The 17,898-nt window shown below is 42.7% G+C and overlaps 1 protein-coding gene across 1 annotated transcript in view; it reads left to right on the top strand.

The window, feature by feature from the left end:
• The first annotated feature begins 246 nt into the window (after nt 1-246).
• The window catches only part of vps13d (vacuolar protein sorting 13 homolog D), a 280,943-nt gene continuing 263,291 nt past the window's right edge, over nt 247-17,898 (top strand). The window contains exons 1-5 of the mRNA XM_078558176.1: nt 247-499; nt 8,836-8,913; nt 9,293-9,483; nt 14,083-14,163; nt 16,184-16,300. Coding sequence (XP_078414302.1) covers nt 403-499; nt 8,836-8,913; nt 9,293-9,483; nt 14,083-14,163; nt 16,184-16,300 — 564 coding nt within the window. The 5' untranslated portion in view covers nt 247-402. The remainder of the gene's footprint in view (nt 500-8,835; nt 8,914-9,292; nt 9,484-14,082; nt 14,164-16,183; nt 16,301-17,898) is intronic.

Raw genomic sequence — 17,898 nt, 5'->3', positions numbered from 1 at the left:
CCCGCCCCTTTTGTGGACAGAAACTTGACTTTACAAATATGACCACCACCGCCTGGCTGTTCGCCAGTTAATCCCCTTTACAATTATGGCGGCTGTCAGGCGCACGGCTGCCACCAGGCGCCGCCTGGAGTCGCTGGAGCGGGAGGGTGAACCGGGAGACGGACGCTCCGAACCGAGGCAGGGGAGGGCGTTTAGTGGGTGGGCAGAGTGCGCATGCTCCGTACTGTTGTTGCTGGGTTGGAGCTGGAGTGTGAGGCGAGGGGCGGGGTGAGTCGGGTCATTGGATGCGGCCTTAGCAACGCTGCCCGTCTGCCGGAGCCTGAGGCCGAGCCCATCGCTGGCAAAGAGACACCGAGCAACACAACCATCTCACCTTGAACCTGCCCCCGGCCTAACCTGATCATGCTGGAGGGACTGGCAGCCTGGGTCCTAAACACTTACATTGGCAAATATGTAAATAACCTCAACACAGACCAGCTCTCCATAGCCCTGATGAAAGGTACTCAGAACATTAGCAACTTTAAGCAGTGCTGCCCTGTCGCTTGGGCAAGTGCGTCTGCTCTGTTGTGGTGTATAATTAATCAGTGTTTTTGCAGTAATTTTTAAAAGCTCAAGTTTTGACGTTTAATTCATAACAGTTCTGATAGAGTCAGGCAGCTGTAATGTTCCTTGCTTTAATTACAACCACTGGCTGAGTGGCTTTGGCTGATGGATCTCCTGCCGGTCTGCGTGCTTTTTACTTGTAAGAAGCTCTTGTTTTAATAAAATTGGCCCTGACTTCGTGACAACGCACTTTCACTTTCTCAAAAGACTTGTCCTGCGCTTATGAAAGAGCATGAGCAATTTCTCACCCTCTTGTCTGTTTTCCCCTTTTTGAAAGTTTTTTTAAATTAAAAATTGGATGTTTGACCCTTAACAGCTGCTCCTGCTCGATAGTTCTGTGATCTTAATTTCCAGCTTGTTGAATCGGACCCAAGATCTTTAAATTAGATGAGAAAAGGAGAAGGGGACTAACGTAGTTTTGGGGTTCAGGAGAACATTTAATGCGTCTAACATGACAAACCACAACAAAACGACCATGCAATGATTTGGCTCAGATGGTACCACAGATTTAAGCTCTTGTGCAGAGAATTATGAATATGATTGTATGGTGGAATTGTTTATGTTGTACACCAAGATTTCAAAAATGTTAAATGGTGATTGTGAAATTCTCTTCCTTTGCCATTTGAATTGAATAGCACTCATGTGCAACAATAGATGTATTCCCTCCAAAGTTTGGTTGTGTCTGGGAAGAATATTTTGAGCTATAAAGTACTAGAGTGTAATGCTGCTAGTTACCAATTGTTGCTCGTGGTGGGAGCAATTTGAGGTAATGAATTAGGAAGATCATAGACTGCGGAAGGATATTGTACTGGCTTAAGCACATCCTTTTTTGATGGGGTGTTAGCATTGGCAACTGTCATTGAAAACTTGAATTTAGATTGTTTTATATTTGTTCATAGGGTCTGAGCCTTGCTGCTAGGGCTAACATTTGTAGTCCACCCCTAATTGCCCTTGAGAAGGTGGTGGTGAGCTGCCTCCTTGAATCCCCGCAGTCCATGTGGTATAGGTACGTGCTATTAGGAAGGGAGTTCCAGACTTGTGATCCTGCGACAGTGAAGGAACAGCAATATATTTCCAAGTCAGGATGATGTGTGTTTCGGGGGTAATTTGCAGGTGATGGTTTTCTCCTGTACCTGCTGCCCTCATCCTACTAGCTAGTAGAGCTCATGGATTTGGAAGGGGCTGTTGAAAGAGGCTTGGTGAGTAGCTATAGTGCACCTTGTGCATATTGCATACTGCTGCCGCTATGTGCTGATGGTGGAGGCAGTGAATGTTTAAGGTGTTGAATAAGGTGATGATCAAGTGGACTGCTTTGTCCTGGTTAGTGTTGAGTTTCCTGAGTGTTGTTGGAGCTGTACTCATCCAGGCAAGTGGAGCATATTCCATCACACTCCTGACTTGTGCCTTGTAAATGGTGGACAGGCTTTGGGGAATCAGGAGATGAATTTGCTGCAGAATTCCCAGCCGCTGACCTGCTCTTGTAGTCATCTGGTCCACTTAAGTTTCAGGCCAACGGTAACCCCCAGGATGTTGATGGTGGAGGATTCAGCGATGATAATGCCAGTGAATGTCAAGGGGAGATTGTTAGATTATTTCATGTTGGAGATGGTCATTTTGGCGTGAATGTTAATTGCCTCTTGCTTTTGTAATGATGCAATATGGTACGTTCTCAAACTCTGCCATGCTGGCAGAGTGGAATGATTTGTGCTTTTACTGGGAGAGAGAAAAATTGGATAGGTTTGATCTGTCTCTAACCATTGTTCCATAACACCTGAAAAATAGAATTCAAAATAAACTTACTGCCCTGAAATCATTTCATTGTATCTATTATGTTTGTAACATATGCTGTTTGAATTTCCGGAGGGGTGACCAAAAGCTTGGACAAAGAAATGGCTTGTAAGGAGTTTCTTAAAGGAGGAGAGGGAGATGGAGAGGAGAGTTTTGAACAGCTGAAGATATGCCTGCCAATAGTGGGGCAAAAGTTAGGAGGATGCCAGAAATAACGTTTGAATTGAGGGGGTGGTTATTGGACTAAAGGAGATAATATAGAGCCAGGGTAGGCGAGTTGTGAAGAGATTTAAACACAAGGAAGACAATTTTAAATTTGAGACCTTGGGTAACTGGGAGGCAGTGTAGATCAGCAAGGACAGCGGTGAGAGGGACTTATTCTGGGAAAGGATTTGGGCAGCAGAGATTTGGATGAGTTGAAGTTTATGGAAGATGGAAGGTTGCCAAACAGAGATTTGGGACTTTCAAGACTGGTAGTGACAAAGCATGACAAAGGATTTCAGCTGAAAGTAAGCTGAGAAAGAGGGAAGGTGAACAACATTACAGAGGTGGAAGTAGACAGTCTTTATGATGTAAACAATGAGGTTGAAAGTCCAGTTCAGAATCCCAATCTTTTGTGTGGAGTGAGTTAATTTGAGCTCTGGGATGCTATGGTGAAAGCTGGTGGGTAAAGTCTGCTAATAGGATGGCCATGGTTGGGGAACTTTGAGATAATGGGCTAAGAATATTACACAAGCATATTGGCACAACATAGTGAATGTGTATGTGTTTTCTGCTGTGGCCTTTGTAAGATGAGTCTAATTTATGTTCTTTAACTTTGGAAGCTAACCACTTTGCAACTATCTCCTGTGTAGGCATTCTTATGCACCTTGCATTTGTATCAATTTTTCTGAATTCTTATATCTGAAACAAATGAATGAATAGAATGGTAAATAGTTCAGGTGTGTCACATTGCTGAGGGGAGCCTGATGTTTACTTCCCTCATTGGAAAGTGTTAAATCCATTGTGTTTATATCTATTTTCCATCCAATTCTAGTATTTCTGATTTCCAAACTCCTATTACATCAGCTCCATGGATGCAGATTTCTCATTGAATTCATGAAAATATCATTTATGCAGAGACGTAGTATAGTAATGAGCAATCAGAAGCACATTGGCAGATTATTGGAGCTGTTCTGTTTATATTCATAGATAGTGCCGAGCCCACATTTGTTTCCTTTCAGCTCAAGTTGCTGTGTGCACACACATTGCATGCTGATGTAGGGACAATGTAAAATGGTCCCAAGTTCAGCTTCTGTGCTGAACACTGTTGCTGCTTGTTGGCAATTAAAACCTGAACTGGATAGTATTATGTTTCCTGACTGTAAGGATGTATGTAATAGGAGCCACATGGCCCCCGGGCCTGCACCGCCATTCAATTAGATCATGGCTGATCTGATCTTGGCCTCAACTCCACTATCCTGTCTGTTTCTGGGATACGATTGCCTATGTGCAAGACAGGGGTGTGGACACCTGCCTCATCAGCCTGAATCAGGAGAAGGCCTTTGACATAATATCGCACACCTACATGGTGGATGTGCTCTCCAAAATGGGGTTTGGGGAGGGAATTCGCAATTGGATCCAACTGCTCTACATTAACATCAGTAGCGCAGTTTCAATCAATGGGTGGGAATCAGACAGCTTCCCAATTAAATCTGGAGTCAGGCAGGCCTGCCCTCTCTCCCCTGTCCTGTTTGTGTGTTACATAGAACCCTTTGCTGAGTCCATCAGGAAGGATCTGGGCATAAGAGGAGTGATGATCCCAGGCAGTGGAGGCACTCAGGTCAAAGCCTCCCTGTACATGGACGATGTCGCCGTCTTCTGCTCGGATCCGCTGTCGGTGCACACACTGATCCACATCTGCGACCAGTTCAAACTGGCCTTGGGAGCCAAGGTAAATCGTGGGAAGAGCGAGGCCATGTTCTTTGGGAACTGGGCTGACCGATCCTTTGTTCCCTTCACCGTCAGGGCTGACGGCCTGAAGGTGCTGGGGATATGGTTCGGAGGGACCGGGGCATGCGTTAGAAACTGGAAGGAGCGAGAGACTATGGTGAAAAGAAAACTGGGCATGTGGGAGCGACGCTCCCTCTCCATTGCGGGTAAGAACCTGGTCATCAGTTGTGAGGCACTCTCGCTGTTGCTGTACGTGGCGCAGGTCTGGCCCATTCCAGACTCCTGCGTGATGGCGATCACCCGAGCCATCTTTCGCTTTATCTGGGGGTCGAAAATGGATCGTGTCCGCAGGGGCACGATGTACAAGCCTCTAGATAAAGGGGGAAAAAACGTGCCCAACATCGCCCTCATACTGATGGCCACCTTTGTGTGCGGCTGCATCAAGCTGTGCGTAGACCCTCGGTACGCAAACACCAAGTGTCACTACGTGCTGAGGTTCTACCTGTCCCCGGTGTTGCGAAGGATGGGTCTGGCCACGCTGCCGCGGAACTCTCCAAGTAGTTGGACCGTGCCGTACCACCTGTCCCTCATGGAAAAATTTATGCGGAGAAACGTCTTTAACCACAAGTCCATCAGGCAGTGGTCGGCACGTAACGTCTTAGAGGCCCTGCGGGAAAAGGAGAGGGTGGATCCTGTGGGATGGTTCCCGGAGCAGACTGTCAAAGTCATTTGGCAGAATGCCTCATCGCCAGAACTTTCCAAGCACCAAGACGTAGCTTGGTTGGTGGTGAGAAAGGCCCTCCCTGTCAGATCCTTCCAAAACACCAGGAGTCTCACCCCCTCTGCACGTTGCCCTCGAGGTGACTGTGGTGGGGACGAGACCGTTGTTCACCTCCTTGTGGATTGTGCCTTTGCAAAGAAGGTCTGGAGAGAGATGCAGTGGTTTCTGTCGAGGTTCATCCCGAGCAGTTCTGTGACACAGGACTCTGTGCTCTACGGGCTGTTCCCAGGGACACACACCGAGACAGACATCAACTGCAGCTGGAGGATCATCAACTCGGTGAAAGATGCTCTTGGATCTGCCCGAAACTTGTTGGTCTTCCAGCGCAAAGAGTTGTCCCCGACCGAGTGTTGCAGACTGGCACATTCCAAAGTCCAGGACTACGTGCTGAGGGATGCACTAAAGCTTGGGGCAGCCGCTGCAAAGGCGCAATGGGGAAGGGTCGCTGTCTAAGACCTTTCTGCCACAGTGCACCGAGGGGCTGGGAACTGTTGAGAGCCCCTCGGGCTGTACAGCTCAAAATGAATGTATGCAAATGATTGTAATATTCATTGATTGTATTGATGCACCTTGTGATACATGTTGTAAAAGTTGAACCTGATTGTACTTTTGTGATGGTGATTTTGAAATGGTTTGGAATGTTCTTCCAGATATTTTATGAATAAAGTATACTTTTCAAAAAAAAAATCCTGGCTGTTTCCTATAACCCTTGACTACCCTGTAGATCAAGAATCTGTCTATCTCAGCCTTGAATATATTCAATCGACAGAATTTTACAGTCCCTGCTGTCAGGTTTGCATGTGGGGGGGCCCATAAAATTCCACAGGCATCCTTTCAGCCCACAACCTGGCCACAATATTACACGGGTAGGCAAGGTTTAGAGCAGCCCACCCACCTGGCCTTAACCCAAATGAGGCTCTTAAATGGCCAATTTTTCAGCTGGCCAGAGGAGTTCAGGGATGGAGGAAGCCCAGTAGTTCACCCTGCTCAAGCCTCAGGGAGGAAAGGGGGTGGAGTTGCCCCCATCACTGGCACCTTTTCCAGATCGGGCACCATTCCTCTCCCCACCCGACTAATGTCTAATCCTCCCCTGGGTGCTTGCTTCCTGCCTGCTCTTGCCATTGCAGCATGCTCCGCCTCTCTCCCTACAATCCCTGGGCCTCCCTCCCGTTCCCGTCGCGAGGCCCCACGCCTACCTGGCCCTTTGGGTGCAGTAATTCACCATAGACTGGTGGGATTGTTTGTAGTTACAGCAGTGGACACTGCTCCGAGATGGAACTGCTGGGACTACAAAACTGCCAACCATTCAGACTTCCTCCCGAGTGAGGGGTGGAAATCCCGTCTCCAGCCGATTAATGCTTCAGATGGCGGTGGGGCAGCTGTGATCAGCGAGGCTGTGTTTCCCAGCAACTTTTCAGGGCAGGAAACCTCGCTACCTGAAAATCTTGTCCAATGACTCAGACTCCATTGCTCTCTGAGGTAGAGAATTCCTAAGATTCACCACCCTCTGAGAGAAGAAATTCCTTCTCATTTCCATCTTAAATGGTGGCACTTTATTCTGAAACTGTGCCCCGTAGTTCTAGATTCTCCCTGTCAAGTCCCCTCAGTGTCCGATATGTTTCAATGAGATCACCTCTCATTCTTCTAAACTCTAATGAGTATAGGCCCAACCTGCGCAACCTTTCCTCATAAGACAAATCCCTTCAACCCAGAAATCAATCTAGTGAACCTTGTCAAAACTGCTTCTAATGCAAGTATGCCCTTCCTTAAATAAAGAGACCAAAACTGTACGCAGCACTCTAGGTGTGGCCTCACCAATGCCCTGTGCAGTTGTAGCAAGACTTCCTTACTTTTATATTCTATCCCTCTTGCAATGAAGACCAATATGCCATCTGCCTTCCTAATTACTTTCTGTCCCTGCATGCTAACTTTTTGTTTTTCATATACGAGGACATCCAGAACCTTGGGTACCACAGCGTTCAGCAGTCTCTCTCCATCTAAGTAATATTTTGCATTCTATTCTTTCTGCCAAACTGTGAATTAGAGATTCTAGAAACAGGACATCTCTATACAGAATTCTAATTCAAGCATAAAATATGTTCCAGTTTATATTTCCTAAAAGGTTTTCCATTTTTTGCAAGAATTGCTAGCTACATCTTATGTGCAGTGTAGACAGGGTTGCACCGTTGTCTCGCACCAGAGTTCTGAATACAAAGCTAAGTTTTAATGTAAGGTGAGAGGCAAGATTTCTGTTAATCATAAAATAAATACTGAAAATTAAGTTTTAAAATGTTTCAATGCAATTATATTATGCATAGTATAATCTAAGCAACGTGAGGTCAGCATGTATCTCTGATCCTAATGCAATTATATGTGATGACATAGTGCAAGAATGTGGTGCTATAGCACTGGACTGTAAGCCCAGTGGCTGCAAGTTCAAATTCCACCTTGGCCAATTGATTTCTCTGCAACTCCAGTCCATTCGATATTCCAAGCAGGGCAGCTGCTGTTTGAGGGGAAAATCAAACCTCATCCTTTATTAACATTAGTTGAAATAGGGAACTTGTTGAGGGGTGGGAAATTTCAACAACAGATTACGTTTATATAGTCCCTTTAACATAACAAAATCCCAAGGTGCTTTGCAGGAGCCTTATCAGATAAAATGTATTACCAGCTCAATCAGAGAGAGATGTTTTAAGACGCATCTTAAATGATGAGTGAGGGAAGAGGCAGAGAAATTCAGGCTGGGAACTCCAGAGCTTAGGGCCCAGACAGTAGAAGTGACAGATGCCAATGATGGAGCGATGAAAACTGGGGATGTGCAAGAGGTCAGAGTTTCAAGAGAGAATACCCTTCATTGGTACACATTGTCTGTCAACTAATGCACCATGTTGATTAAACATTTAAGTTGGTCAAGGTACAAATGTTTGTTTTATTGGCTGCTTGCTTTGTAACATTTTCCCCTAATTTTCTTCCATCTTTTGATCTTGCTGACTTGTAAGCATTATTTTGATCAACAATAGGAAATAATGTAAATAATTTTTTTTTCAAGAATATGCTTTATTCACAATTTATAAAAGTACATTGCAAAACATTTCAACTTGAAAATTACAAAGTGCAATAAAATTCAACTTGTCTCCAAACAGCATGGCTCACTCAGGTGCCTCAATACAGTTGTAATAATTCTGATTTTTACAAGATACATACAGTGTGATGGCAAAATGTTAGGAAATGATGTAAATCTCGCTGTGTAAGTCATAATGTGTTCATTCATATGTTACCCTTAAACTAAACTTGTTTGCTGGTTTACAGTTAGCCTCTTACACTAGAGTGCATCTGGCAGCATGTTCAAAGCAGCACCCACAATGAGGGATCTTATTCTTATGGCTGCTGGATCACATTTTTGTTTAACTGGATATTAGGCAGTGTCTAGATCGTAGAGATCACAGGGTTTTGTGACTTCTGACTCTGAAGTCAAGAGAATATCCCATTGAGCCCCAAAGTTTGTAACATTGTAGTTAATAGAAATGTTGTACTGATGTAATGGGAATACTTTTCTCAGTTTGGGATCTGATGCATACTTTTGAGGCAGAGCAAAGAGAGTTTTACTCTGCACCAAACAATATTTATTTGGCCTGGAAGTGCTTGCTGCTGACACTGAGGCAACAAGCACAGACAGTTACTGTTTAGAATAAGGTGGCATTAAAACTTGCATTATTGCTTCTATGTAGGGGCTGTTGAATTGGAAAACCTCCCTCTGAAGAGAGATGCCCTGAAAGAGTTGGACTTACCTTTTGAGGTGAAAGCAGGTAAGTTGAACTGCTCACCTTGCCTTTTTCCAGTTACGATCTGTGTCAATATCGAGTTCACATCTGCGACCTTGTGGTGTAGATGTGGTTTCAGCATTGCCTTGTATGTTGTGATATTTTCTAGTTTAGAGGCAAGAAAATGAATATTGGTTGTAATGTTTGAAAGGAAAGTGGTTGGGAAAACTCTTAGTGCTTCCCTGCTGCCCTCTGAAAAAGCTGAAGATGAACGCGTGCTAAAGTTATTTATTAAAGGTTTGCCTAGATCCAGCTTTGGGATTTTATAGTTGAAGATAGATCCTGGCTTTGCAAGCAACGTCCACACACCAAGAATGAATAAAAAAGCAAGTTCCATAAGTAAAGCATATACACAATTTTTCAGGTTTTATTGGGAAGATAACATTGCAGATCCCATTCTACCGGCCTCACGTGGAACCGTGGGTAATATCCATCTCTGGACTCCATCTGATCGGTGCGCCGATTAAACAGTCTGAGTTTGATGAAGAAACAGAGCGTTCACTGGACAGAAAGAGGAAGTGTGCGCTGCTGGATGCTCTGGAGGCTAAATGGAAGGTTGGTGTCAGATAGGTGTAATTTAAAACACTTGACGTGAGCTGCAATATGACGAGATATTTTTCTGTGAAGGCCTCTGCTAAGGCTGATGAATTTCCACATGAAGCCTAAATTAAACTTTGGCTTGTTAAAACTTTGACTGCTTGATGTGGCTTTAACATTGGTATGGAAGTTAATATTGCACTGTTGATCTCAATTCTTTTTCTTAGCTTTGATTTTTGCTTTACAAATCCTTTTGAGGAAGCAAAGGTTATTGGATTATTCTGGTGAATTTCCCATTCTAGCCAGTGACACCTACACCCTGTGAAAGAATAAATAAAAGCCTAAAATGGTACATCAAATATAACAAGCATCACAGTAGTAGGTTTTAATGAAAACTTTTTGATACCAACGCCCATCCGGGACCCTCCACCCCTTTCAGTCCCTCTGACCCCATCCCTCCTTCTAATCCCATCTCTTGCCGTGTATTCACCATATCCTCTACCTTCCCCTCTCTGATGCTGAATGTTCTGTACTCAGCAAAGGAGTCAGTTTCATCCCCTTACGCCCTCACCTCAATGAAATTTGTGCTCTGCACAATGCTGAGCTCTTTTTCTGTATCCATGCTCACTTCTTTGGGCAGGACTCCTCCCATCGTTCACCGGATCCTTTCACCTATCTCCAGTATTCTCCCTCTACCTGGTCCCCTCCCTCTGGCCTCTTACCTGTTCTTGATCTTTTCACTGAGAACTGATGGCATGACATCAACTGTCTTAATCTTGCTGCTTCTCTCGCCCAATCCAACCTGTCTCCTTCTGAAATGAAAACAGAAAATGCTGGAAAAGCTCAGCAGGTCTGACAGCATCTGTGGAGAGAGAAACAGGGTTAACATTACGAGTCTGTATGGCCCTTCTTCTGAGCCTCCTTCTGAATTTGCTGCACTCTGTTCTCTTGGGTCCAACCCTGACTTTGTTATCAAACCTGCTGACAAGGGCAGTGCTGTTGTTGTCTTGTGCATTGACCTCTACCTTGTAGAGGCTGAGCACCAACTTTCAGACACTTCTCCCTACCTCCCTCTAGACCATGACCCTACTGCCGAACCTCAAGCCATTGTTTCCAGGATTGTCACTGACCTCAACTCCTCTGGAGACCTTCCCTCCAAAGCTTCCAACCTCATAGTCTCCCAACCCCACACAGTCCACTTCTACCTCCTTCCCAAAATCCACAAACAGGGCTGTCCCGGTAGACCCATCTTGTCAGCCTGTTCCTGCCCTACGGAACTAATTTCTTCCGATCTTGACTCCGTTCTCTCTCCCATTGTCCAGTCTTTTCCCACCTACATCCGCAATTCTTCTGATGCCCTACATCATATCAACAATTTCCAGTTCCCTGACGCTAACTGCCGCCTCTTCACCATGGACGTCCAATCCCTCTACACCTCCAACCTCCACCAGGATGGCCTGAGGGCTCTCCACTTCTTCCTTGAACAGCAGCCTGAACAATCCCCATCCACTACCACTCTCCTCCATCTGGCTGAACTTGTTCTCTCACTGAACAATTTCTCCTTTAACTTGTCTCACTTCCTCCAAATAAAAGATGTGGCTATGGGTACCTGCATGGGCTTCAGTTATGCCTGTCTTTTTGTGGGGTATGTGGAACATTTCTTGTTCCAGTCCTACTCAGACCCCCTCCCACAACTTTTTTTTCATTACATCGATGACTGTATCGGTGTCTCTTCATGCTCTCATCTGGACCTGGAAAAATTGATCGATTTTGCTTCCAATTTCCACTCTGTCTCACCTTCACGTGGTCCATCTCCAACACTTCCCTTCCCTGCCTTGATGTCTCTATCTCCATTTCTGGTGATAGACTGTCTACCAATATTGATTACAAGCGCACCAGCGACTCCCACAGCTACCTCGACTACAGCTCCTCACACCCTGTTTCCTATAAGAACTCCATTCCGTTCTCTCAGTTCCTCCACCTCCGCCGTATCTGTTCAGATGATGCCACCTTCCAAAACGGGGTTTCTGATATGTCTTCCTTTTTCCTTAACCAAGGTTTCCCCCACTGTGGTTGAAAGGGCCCTCAGCCATGTCCGACCCATTTCCGGCACCTTTGCCCTCACCCCTTCCCCTCCCCCTCAGAACCACGATAGGGCCCCCCTTGTCCTCACTTTTCACCCCACCAGCCTCCACATTCAAAGGTTCATACTCTGCCATTTCCGCCAACTCCAGCATGATGCCACCGCCAAACACATCTTCCCGTCCCCCTCCCCCGCCAGCATTCCGAAGGGACCATTCCCTCCGTGACACTTGGCCCACTCCTCCATCATCCCTAACTCCTCATCCCCCTTCCCATGGAACCTGCCCATGCAATCGCAGAAGTTGCAACACCTGCCCCTTTACCTCCTCCCCCCTCACTGTCCAAGGCCCCAAATACATTTCAAGTGAAGCAGCACTTCACTTACACCTCCTTCAATTTGATCGACTGTATTCGTTGCTCCCAATGTGGTCATCTCGACATTGGGGAGACTAAACGCAGACTGGGTGACTGCTTTGCAGAACACCTTCACTCAGTCCGCAAGCGTGACCCAGACCTTCCTATCGCTTGCCATTTCAACGAAACATCATGCTCTCATGTCTGTCCTTGGCCTGCTGCAGTGTTCCAGTGAAGCCCAACGCAAACTGGAGGAACGGCACCTCATCTTCCAATTTAGGCACTTTACAACCTTCCGGACTTAAAATTGAGTTCAACAACTTCAGACCATGAACTTTCCTCTCCATCTTTACCTCTTTTTTAATCCAATTGTTTACTCTTTAATTTAAATTTAAATTTTTAATTAATTTTTTTATTTAGTTATTCATTTTTTTATACCCTCCCCCCCCCGGCCACCCGATCCACAGGGCCATCTGTCACTGGATTCTATGTTATGCTTTCACAGAGCGCCGACCCTTGTTCTGCTATTAACACATTCTGCTCTTACCTTTATGCCACTATCAGCACCTCCTTTTAGCCTTTACCACTACCATTATTAACACTCCCTTTGCCTTGTGTCCATGGCATATTTGTCAATGTCCCCTTAGCTCCCACCTATCCCTGACCTTCTATCTTGCTCCACCCCCACTTAAACAGTATAAAACCTATCACATTTCTACTTCTCTTTAGCTCTGAAGAAGAATCATACGATCTTGATTTTGTATTCTATTGCACTATTAGTTATGCAAAACTCCTGTATGTTTTTTTAACAGCCTTCTCAACTTGTCCTGCACCTTCAAAAATACATGTACATACCCTCCATGTCTTTCCCTTTCTGCACCTCTTTTTAAATTGTAGCATTTAGTTTAATATTGCCGTACCTCATTCTTCCTACCAAAATGTATCACTTCACACCTCTGGAAATTAAATTTCACCTACCATGTGCTTGCCTATTTCACTAGTGCGTTTATGCCCTGATGAAGATTTTTCATCATTCCCCTCATTGCTTACTACACTTTGTACGATCCACAAACTTTGCAATTATGCCCCATATTCTCAAGTTCAAGTCACTTAATACTGACCCTGAGGAACACCACTATATACAACCCTTCGAACTGAAAAATAACCATTCACCACTATTCTCTGCTTTTTGTCTCTTAGCCTATTTCATTCCTATGCAGCCACTTCCCTTTTATGCCATGGGCTTTATGACATTCAAATTGCTGTAAATTTTGGTGAGACTTTGCTCTCAAAATTACATGGGGTGAAGATATTGTAAGCATGAATGTATAGTTCAATATTATAATGGAGGAATCAGCCTATTCAGATGGGTTATGCCTCTGGTAAGATCGCACACTTGAGAACTTTTACAAGTATGTTAAGAGTCCGCACCACACAGCCAAACTTCAAAGTCTTTGTGCATAAATTAAAAAGCAAAAAAGAACCATAATTATTTCTTTAAAATCTGTAATCATAAATCCTAATAATCATGTAGATATTACTTTGTTAAATTCTAGTGGAATCATGTAATTTAAATTAATAAAATACGAAAATTGCATGCATTGGTTTTAGCATTCTATATCAATGTCTATTATATATACATATGAGAAAAGGATATATTATGATCAAGATTTGACAAACCAGGTCTAACTTCATTGAAGCCAAGACATTTAAGGAATGATCAAATAGAGATTAAAAGGATTTGAGACAGTAAATCTTGAAACATTATTTTTACTGGTTGTGAATTGGTAAAAAGGAAGCACAAAATAAGGATTATTATTGCAAACATACAGGGAGTGGTCAGACAATTTGAAGTAAGTTATTATACTCTGAAACGCACTATCACAAATAGCTATGGAAGTTTATAATTTAAGAGGGAATTAGATAGATGCTTCAGGAAAACTATTAAAAGGTTTGGGGAAAGAGCAAGGAGATAGCTTTAGAGTAAAGTCCTCCAATGTGGAGCGACACTTGCACAGATATAATAGAACCAGTGACCTCCTGGGATGAAATTTCAATTAATATTGATGCTATGCTGTGTATAGTGTACTTCTTTCTCAACCTTCCTTGTGGGCACTAAAAAGGTTTGTTTTGGTTTTCTACTCAATAGTTATTTAGAATCTAGATTGAATTTTATTTCAGAGTAACCAGCAGCAGAAAGGGGGATCCTACTGGTACTCGGCTACTGCTTCCATGTTAACCAGAATTGTGGAAAATGTGGAGGTGAGTTGGAAAAATGGTAATTTAAATGTTCTTCACTTATATAAAGACATAACCAAGGTAAAACATTTGTTTTCAGAACACTGATTTTGCTGCTGTGACTTTTGAAAATCTGATTTAATTCTGAAATATTGTATCTCAGCATTTTTAATGTGAAGGATGTTGTTTCTTATTAATATGTATGAGTTAAACGCGTCTATTAAATTTAGAATCCTACTAGTTGTCTGGTTTGCCCGGAGGCATAGCCCAGGTCAGATTGTGGTCTGTGTGGAGTTATTTCATCTCGGCCGAACTGAAAGTCGAGTATTGTAATTAGCTTCACCTAACTTGTGTTTCTGCTTCTAATCGTTACCCAATAGCTTGTGTGCTTAGATGTATTTTTATGTGTGGCTTTTTTGTGTGAATATGATTGAGCTTGGCCAAGCTGCCAATGATACAGATCAGGATCAATTCAAAATAAACTATATATATTTTATATTTTTAAGAATTTATGTCAAGTAGTTTAAACAATTTTAAACTGGACTTTCTTCAGCACTTTGAAGAGAACTCTGTATTTGTGTAGGGGGCAGTGAGGAATACAGAAGCCTGTCGAGTTCAGGTGTGACTTTAAAAAGGAATTTAAGGAGGTATTACATCTCTTTTTGCTTGACTGTCTGTAAATAGTCCTCTGTCAGCACAAAATGGTTTGATAATTTCTTCAATGTGAGTTTGCCATTGCAAGAAAGTATCAGAGCTCTTAACTGTAATGATTGTCCCACCAGAAAGGCTATTGTTCGCTGAGAAAATTTAGCTTTGTCTGAACTTTGTAAGAATATACTTACGATCATGTGTTTTAGAGAAATGTTTTTAATGTCTGCCTTGATTGTCAGTCCAACCAGATATATATATACTGTAGCAATTTGCCAGTTCACTAGCTCAAATATTATACAATTTTCTAGATCACAGCATTGGGCTGGAACTTGGTCCTCTAAGCCCATGTGCACCATATAACCACAGTTAGCAAATTATAATAAAATGTCTCTAAAGATCATGAAACTATTTGTGAAACAATATGCATATTAATGTATCTGTGAAAGGTAATTATGTCTAATTTTCTGATTTCTTTTTTGCTTCTGTGTAACTTATCTATGACAATAAATGGTTTATTGTTTCTAACTTAAGTGTTATAGTCTGTCAGTATGGTGTAGCATTCCTTATTATTTTAGATGTTTACCACAATAATAAGGGTTCATTGTTCATCTGTGACTCTCTGTTCTAGATATTTTGTATATAAAATCAGGTTTTAGTTCATAAGAAGTGCGGGCTTGCTTGTGAACTTTTACAGTGAACTCAAACAAAGAGTATTGGGAAGTAGCTCATATGGTTAAAAATATCATCCATGGTCAATTATTTGACATTCCCCATTTAAGTTAATCTGAAGAATGGCTACTTGGATGTGTTACTGGAAGTGGCTTGTGCCTGTCAAATTGTACCCTAGAAATAGTACCTTTAGAAATGGATGGGAAAAATTGAGATAGAAGATGGGAACCTTCTAAATGTTAGTAATAATATTGGAACCTGAAGTTTTGGGTTGAGTCGAGGTTGCTGGGCATACTGAGCTGATTAATGTTTGCCATTGCTTCTGTGAGCTGAGCATCTGATTCCATTCAATGGAATCACCATTAAAACTGTGTTGATCCATGTGGACTTCAAGTTTATTTCACACTCATTGTGTGAAAATGTAGTATTAAACTTGTACACAGTAATGTAATAAATCGGTGATGCATTTTTATGCCATTTAATGATAGGTGATTATTGCATGTTTGTATCTGAATTGATTTTGACTGCAGTGCAAGAAAAAACTTGTTTTCATATAGTGTAGTTCACATCCTTGGGATGTCGCAAGTGCTTTACAGGCAATGAATTATTTTTGAAGTTCATTCAGAAACTGGTGTGCAGACATAAATCTAGGAGGACTTATTTGCAGTGAGATTTTAGAAAGGTAGAATGGTCATTGAGTCTGTGTTTTTTTCCCCCCTTCCAGCTGAAGGTTCGAAATGTCCATTTGCGTTTTGAAGATGAGGTTACCAATCCTGACCATCCATTTGCATTTGGGTTCTGTATCAAGAGTGTGTCTGTGCAGAATGCAGAAGATGAGTTGGTAGGTTTCAACATTGAGGGGGTAAATAGCAGCATTTATGTTGATGTTTTTATTTGTTCATGAGATGTGAGCATCCCTTGCAAGGCCAGCATGTATTGACCATCCCTAATTGTACGTGAAAATGCAGTGATGAGCCACCTTCTTGATTTTGATCCAGTGACAGTGAATTCTAAACATAGTTTAGAGTTCTAAACATAGTTCAAATACAGTGAGGCATGTAAGGTGCAGGCCACCCTGTACGTAGGTGGAAGTTAAATCCGAGTGGACCATGTGCGTGGTTTTGCCTCCTATAAATATAGTGCCATGACCTGTTTAATTTTCCCATCTAGTTTTAATGAAAATTGTTAATTGGAATTACTTTTCTAAGTTGGTCTAAAATGAGTAATTTAAGATAAATAGCGAGAAGCATTGAATTCACTGTTTATCCACTATGCCAATCTGATCCAATCACATTCTAATGTGTTAAGTCATATCCACTAACCCGCTAAGTAATCATCAGACTTCTGTCTGGACCATTGATTTAAACAGAAGCAATCAGCTCCAAATAAGATAGCTTTCTTGGTAGCTAGCAGTTTCAAAGAATGCACAGTGCTTTAGATCTTTTGTCAACATTGGGGCAGGAGTAGGCCATTTAACTCCTCAAGGCTGTTGCCCTATTTGGTGAGTTCATAGTTGATCTGTGACCTAACTTCCTATACCTACCTTTGCTCCATACCCATTAACACCTTTGGCTAACAAAACGTATCAGGTTCAGATTTAAACTGAGCAGTTGACTTCGCATTAATTGCTGTTTGTGCAAGAGAGATCCAAACTTCTACCACCCTTTGCATGTAAAAGTGTTTCCCGACTTCATTCCTGAAAGCAAAAGTAAAATACTGCAGATGTTGGAAATCCTGAAAGACCTGGCTCTAATTCTTTAGATTATGCCTCCTAATCTTGGACTCCCCAACCAATGGAAATAATTTCTGTTTGTGTTCCATCAGTTCCCCATAATATCTTGAAAACTTTGATCAAATAGCCCCTTAATCATATAAATTCCAAGGAATGCAACACTAGTTTGTGTAACCTCTCTTAATAATTTAACCCTTGAAGTCCAGGTATTATTCTGGTAAATTACAGTGCTCACCTTTCAAGCCTTCCTAATGTACTGTGCCCAGAACTGCTCATAGTACTTGAGGTGTGATCTAGCTAGAGCTTTGTATAGCCCTGACATATCTTTTACCTTTTTGTATCTCGTTCTTTAGATGTAAAGGTCAGCGACCATTAGCCTTTTTGATTATTTCCTGTACCTGTCATTTAAATAATTTATGTGCACAGACCCAAGTCCCTTTGGCCCTCCACTGTTTCTAACTTTTCACATAAGAACATAGAACATAAGAAGCAGGAACAAGTGTAGACCATTCGGCCTCTTAAGCCTGCTCCGCTATTCAATAAGAATTTCTGCATTCCCATCTAACCCCGATAACCTTTGATTCCTTTGCCTAACAAGAATCTATCTACCTCTGCCTTAAAAATATTCAATGATCCCGCCTCCACCACCTTCTGAGGCAGAGAGTTCTAAAGTTGCACAACCCTCTGAGAGAAAAATTTTCTCCTCA

The sequence above is a fragment of the Cetorhinus maximus genome, chromosome 15, assembly GCF_964194155.1.
Source record: "Cetorhinus maximus chromosome 15, sCetMax3.hap1.1, whole genome shotgun sequence".
Taxonomy (NCBI): Eukaryota; Metazoa; Chordata; class Chondrichthyes; order Lamniformes; family Cetorhinidae; genus Cetorhinus; species Cetorhinus maximus.
The sequence above is the reverse complement of the archived record's forward strand: the minus strand, read 5'-3'. Positions and strand labels throughout refer to the sequence as shown.